Genomic DNA, 6000 nt, shown 5'->3' with positions numbered 1-6000 from the left:
GGTGGCCAACCAACCTCTCTGCGTCCTGCTCGGAGTCGGAACCCTGTCCAGGGTCCTCCACATCCTCCAGAGCCGACTCAGAGGGCCCCTCTCTGTCGGAGTCTGGTGGCAGCTCCAACGGCTCCTGCTGGGCCACAACAGAACCAAACAAGCTTCTTGGATGAGAAGCGAAACATCTTCAGGCAGAACCAAGGACTCCCAGCTGCCTTCTCAAAAAGCACCATCTTGAATGATGGCGTGAGAGGCACCCCAAAGGAGAAGAGGTTGGCTGGCTGTTGTGGTCCTTACCATCTTGCAGGGTAGTGACTGCCTCCGTCTCGGCACCAAAATGGCTGTCTCCGACATCGTTGGTGGCTTTCAGGCGCAGCTTGTAAGAGGTAAAGGGGTTCAACCTACACAGGTGGAAAAAAAATTTTTTTTAAAAAAGGTCAACATTTGCTTCATGTTGTTATGCTTCTCATAATCTACAGGGAAGGCAGCATGGCATCATCCAAAGGTCCTGGATTACAACTCCCAGAAGAGCTAATGATGCCATCTCAGTTGGAATTCATGGAAATTGTAGACCCGAAGACTGGAAAGACACTAGTTATGTGATGGCAAACCAGGGGTGGGTTCCTATAGAAGAGGTTCCACAAATCTACAGTGCCGTTTAGAACCGGTTCCAGCTCCCTCCCCCCGCCCGTCCACACATCATCAAGATGAAGAGCGAGAGGAGGAATTCTGGGAGTTGAAGTCCACAAATCTTAAAGCTGTCAAGTTTGAACAACCCTGGGGGTTTTTTCCCTAAAGGGTTAGGGTGCAAGGGTCTTGTAACTTGACAGCTTTAAGACATGCGTGCTTCAATGCCAGAGTTCCTGAGCCAACATGACTGCAGGAGGAATTTTGGGAGTTGAAGTCCACAAGTCTTAAAGCTGTCAAGTTTGAACACCCCTGGGGTTTTTCTTTTCTAAAGGGTTAGGGGTTCAAAGGTCTTGTAACTTGACAGCTTTAAGGCTTGCATGCGTCAAATGCCAGAGTTCCTGAGCCAACATTTTGGTTGCTAAGCAAGAGCGTTGTTAAGTGAGTTTCACCACATTTTACAAGTTGACCATGCCCACCCGGTCACATGGCCGGCTAGCCACTCCCACCTGGTCACAAAGCCACTACCAGACAGCAGGCCACACCTACAGAAGAGGTTCTAAATTTTTTTGAAACCCACCACTGTGGCAAACCTATGGCATGTGTGCCCAAAGTGGCATGAGGAGCCACGTCGGCTGGCACGCAGGGGGGGGGGTGTTAGCCCATTCCTCTTCCGGGTTTCTAGCATGGATGCACAAATGACTATCAGCTGTTTTTTCCATGTGCAACAGTGCCAGGAACCGGAAGAGCTAGCCTTACGGTTTCCATTATGTGCATGTGTGAGGGCCAGCTGATCGTCGCGCACCCATGCACACCAGAAACCAGAAGGCAAGCTGGCTGGTGCATGCTGGAAACCAGAAGTTCATTTCCTGGCGGCCGCATGCTTGTCTTCTGGAGCATGTCCCCGACGAGCGTGCATACATGCACACAAGGAGCACGCATGCACACACAGTCCCTTCGCCCTCGGTGCCGAAAAGGATCACTGTACTGTTCTTTTTTTTGTGGGGAGAGGGGGGTATGGCCTCTTTTGGATTTAAGCTCACTTAGCTACGCTCTCTCCAAACCTATTTAGTGGGCGAAAGATTTAGTTCACGAGAGGGCATTGTGAGCAGCTAATTAAAGAGCGATAATTTATTACGGCCCCATTAATATTGTAATCTTTCTTTTTTTTTTGGCTTCAAAAGCCAAAGTACCTAAGAGCTTGTTTGAGATAAGGACAGGTTTCATAAGACTTCGTTATTTTTCATGTTAAAAAAATAAAGCCTACCAAATATATTACTGTAAGGCCACTCATTAATATTTGAATGCAGACCAGAAATGGACAACCACTTAAATAGGAGCCAGCCGTGTGCAGCAGCTGCCAAAAAAGCCAACACAGTTCTAGGCTGCGTAAACAGAGGGATGGAATCAAGATCACGTGAAGGGTTAATACCACTTTATAAGGCCTTCATAAGGCCACACTTGGAATACTGCATCCAGTTTTGGTTGCCACGATGTAGAAAAGATGTGGAGACTCTAGAAAGAGTGCAGAAAAGAGCAACCAGGATGATGAGGGGACTGGAGGCTAATACATCCTATCAGTGTTCTGATTTCTCAGGGGTTGCCACAAAGAAGAGGAAGTCAAGCTATTCTCCAAAGCACCTGAGGGTAGGACAAGAAGCAATGGGTGGAAACTAATCAAGGAGAGAAGCAACTTAGAACTAAGGAGACATTTCCTGACAGGGAGAACAATCAATCAATGGAACAGCTTGCCTCCAGAAGTTGTGAATGCTCCAACACTGGAGGTTTTTAAGAAGAAGTTAGATATCTATTTGTCTGAAGTGGTGTAGGGTTTCCTGCCTGGGCAGGGGGTTGGACTAGAAGACCTCCAAGGTCCCTTCCAACTCTGTTGTTCTATTCTATTCTATTACATGGTTAGGGGATGAAAGCAGTGACCACAAATTCAAACTAAGGCTACTTAGACATAGAGGATTCTACTCTTCTCCTCTCCTTTTCTTGGTGCATCTGAGTGATCAAACTTTTGCAGTGATCAAAGGCGGTCACCTGGTGGGGCTGATATCAGTGGATTTACGCAAAAGCAGGGCTGAATGACAGAGGGATAAATGGAAGGAGATACACCTTGGTTAATCTACTAGGCAATGCTCTCCCATCCTGGCTGCCTCTCCAAGAAGCAGGTACCTGGCTTATTTAACTCTGACGGAGACAGGGGTTTCCCTGCAGGATCCCTGCAGGCTCACTGACAGTCAGGTATTCAAAGGCGGGCTCCCTCCCAGCTGGGGGGAATTGATCTGAGCTTCTAGCACAACCAGCAGGAGTCTTCCTTCTGTGTGATTAACAAGGTCGGCAGCAGTTCAGAGGGGCTCACGATAGGCTGAGCTAATTATAATCGGTGAAAGTCATCCAATGCGCGGACCCGAATAGAATAGAATAATGGAATAAGAATAGAAGAGAATAATGGAATAAGAATAGAATAGAGAATAGAATAGAATGGAAAATAGAATAGAATAGAATAATGGAATAAGAATAGAATAGAGAATAGAATAGAATAGAGAATAGAATAGAATAAAATAATGGAATAAGAATAGAATAGAGAATAGAATAGAATAGAATGGAATAGAAAATAGAATAGAATAGAATAATGGAATAAGAATAGAATAGGAGTTTAGAATAGAATAGAATAATGGAATAAGAATAGAATAGAATAGAATAGAGAATAGAATAGAATAGAGAATAGAGAATAGAGAATAGAGAATAGAGAATAGAGAATAGAGAATAGAGAATAGAGAATAGAGAATAGAGAATAGAGAATAGAGAATAGAGAATAGAGAATAGAGAATAGAGAATAGAGAATACAGAATACAGAATACAGAATACAGAATACAGAATAGAGAATTGAATGGAAAATAGAATAGAGAATAGAATAGAATGTGGAGAGTGGAGTGGAGTGGAGTGGAGTGGAGTGAAGAGTAGATTTTAGATTTAGATTTTATTTATTATTTATAGGCCGCCCTTTTCCCTGAGGGGACTCAGGGCAGCTTACAATTCACGGGAGGGGGAGTGCAAGACAAAACATAAGACAATACGTGAGTATTGAAACTAAAACAATAAAACGCAACTTTCATTCAACATTCGGGTGGGGCGGATTAGAATTTTTATCCCCAGGCCTGACGGGATAGCCAGATCTTAAGGGCTGTGCGGAAGGTCTGGACAGTGGTGAGGGTGCGAATCTCCACGGGGAGATCGTTCCAAAGGGTCGGTAGAGTAGAGTAGAGTAGAGTAGAGTAGAGTAGAGTAGAGTAGAGTAGAGTAGAGTAGAGTAGAGTAGAATAGAATAGAATAGAATAGAATAGAATAGAATAACAGAGTTGGAAGGGACCTTAAAGACACACAAGGAATTTGTCTTTGGTGCATAAGCTGTCAGTGTACATAAAAGACAAGATACATTCGTCATGAATCATAAGGTACCACACTTAATGATAGTCACAGGTACAAATAAGCAATCAAATCATAGTAGGAAACAATCAGTATAAATCGTAAGGACACAAGCAACAAAGTTAGTCATACGGTCATAAATGGGAGGTGATGGGTGACAGGAACGATGAGAAGATTAATAGTAATAGTAATGCAGACTTAGTAAATAGTTTGACAGTGTTGAGGAAATTATTTGTTTAGTAGAGTGATGGCGTTCAGGAAAAAACTGTCCTTGTGCCTAGTTGTTCTGGCTGTCATTTTGTGGGCAAAAGTTGAAACAATTGATGTCCAGGATGCGAGGGGTCTGTAGATATTTTCCCAGCCCTCTTTTTGACTCGTGCAGTTTACAGGTCCTCAACAGAAGGCAGGTTGGCAGTAATTGTTTTTTCTGCAGTTCTGATTATCCTCTGAAGTCTGTGTCTGTCTTGCTGGGTGGCAGAGCCAAACCAGACAGTTATAGGGGTGCAATCCTATTTAATTAAGCAATATATAACAACTAACAATATAACAACTAAGCAATCCAGGTAGAAGATTGAAACATGGGGAGGGAAGGCGATGGGTCTGAGGAGCAGCAGAGAGCTTGGGGAAGATCAAGGTTGGACAAATACTATCTATCTATCTATCTATCTATCTATCTATCTATCTATCTATCTATCTATCTATCTATCTATCTATCTAATCTATCTATCTATCTATCTATCTATCTATCTATCTATCTATCTATCTATCTATCTATCTATCTATAATGTTATATTTGTGCTGATAAATAAATAAAGGGAGACTAGTATAGATCTATTTCAAGCTATTTAGCTCTCATCAGCTAGCCATACCCTTGCTGGGAATCGAACCTGTGCTCTATTGCCTCTTAGGCAGATGTGTTAACCATTGAGCTACAGAGCTCGACTCCTTATCAGCCAGGCCAGGGTGAAAGGTATATATTTAAAGTCACAACCCCTGGTATGCCCAAATATGGGAGGAAGATCACATAAAAAAATATTGGGTTTCTGTCTGGATGGTCTCTTGTGACGAGCCGAAGGACAGAGAATGGAAGTGTGATCTTCCTCCCATATTTGGGCATACCAGGGGTTGTGACTTTAAATATATACCTTTCACCCTGGCCTGGCTGATAAGGAGTCGAGCTCTGTAGCTCAATGGTTAACACATCTGCCTAAGAGGCAATAGAGCACAGGTTCGATTCCCAGCAAGGGTATGGCTAGCTGATGAGAGCTAAATAGCTTGAAATGGATCTATACTAGTCTCCCTTTATTTATTTATCAGCACAAATATAACAAATGTAACAAAAAGGCAACAGTAAAAAATATTGGGTTTCTGTCTGGATGGTCTCTTGTGACGAGCCGAAGGACAGAGAATGGAAGTGTGATCTTCCTCGCATATTTGGATATATATATATATATTCCAATTGGCTTGATATTAGGCAGTTGCAACAGTGGGAAACCCCAAGAATGGGCTTCACAACTGTATGTTTGGAAACCTCTTGTGGAAATGGTGGTTGGGATGTTCCTCTACTCCAGAGCTTCGCAATCCAGGAGAACCTCTACACAAACCCTCCTAACATCTTACTACCAGTCGGCGTGCTGTTCAAAATGAAGCATTTATTGACCAAGTGTGAAATCTTCTCACCACATGTGCTTCACACAGAAGGAGTTAGCACACATTAACCTTGGTAACAAGAGTGGTTTTTTTTTGCTTTGACGATTAGTAGCAGCCACGTGAGGGCAAGGCCGTTCTATCAGCTGCTGTCCTTGAGAAGAGGCAGCCTGAGCAATCTTCACCTCTCGTGGCGAGTCGGTTTTCTGAAGAACCCTTAGAGATAAATTTAACCGTTTGGGTACTTTGACAGATACTGAAACAAGAGGGACACTACAAACACACCAGAGGATCTGAGGGGAT

At 43.4% G+C, this 6000-nt stretch overlaps 1 protein-coding gene across 1 annotated transcript in view; it reads right to left on the bottom strand.

Moving 5' to 3' along the window:
• The window catches only part of SDK1 (sidekick cell adhesion molecule 1), a 501088-nt gene that overhangs the window by 68228 nt on the left and 426860 nt on the right, over positions 1 to 6000 (bottom strand). The window contains 1 exon segment of the mRNA XM_087729082.1: positions 289 to 392. Within this exon segment, the coding sequence (XP_087585208.1) occupies positions 289 to 392 (104 nt within the window).

This window comes from Thamnophis sirtalis, unplaced genomic scaffold (genome assembly GCF_051295495.1).
Source record: "Thamnophis sirtalis isolate CommonGarterSnake01/CBP01778 unplaced genomic scaffold, rThaSir2_p1.2 scaffold_14, whole genome shotgun sequence".
Lineage (NCBI taxonomy): Eukaryota > Metazoa > Chordata > Lepidosauria > Squamata > Natricidae > Thamnophis > Thamnophis sirtalis.
The sequence above is the reverse complement of the archived record's forward strand: the minus strand, read 5'-3'. Positions and strand labels throughout refer to the sequence as shown.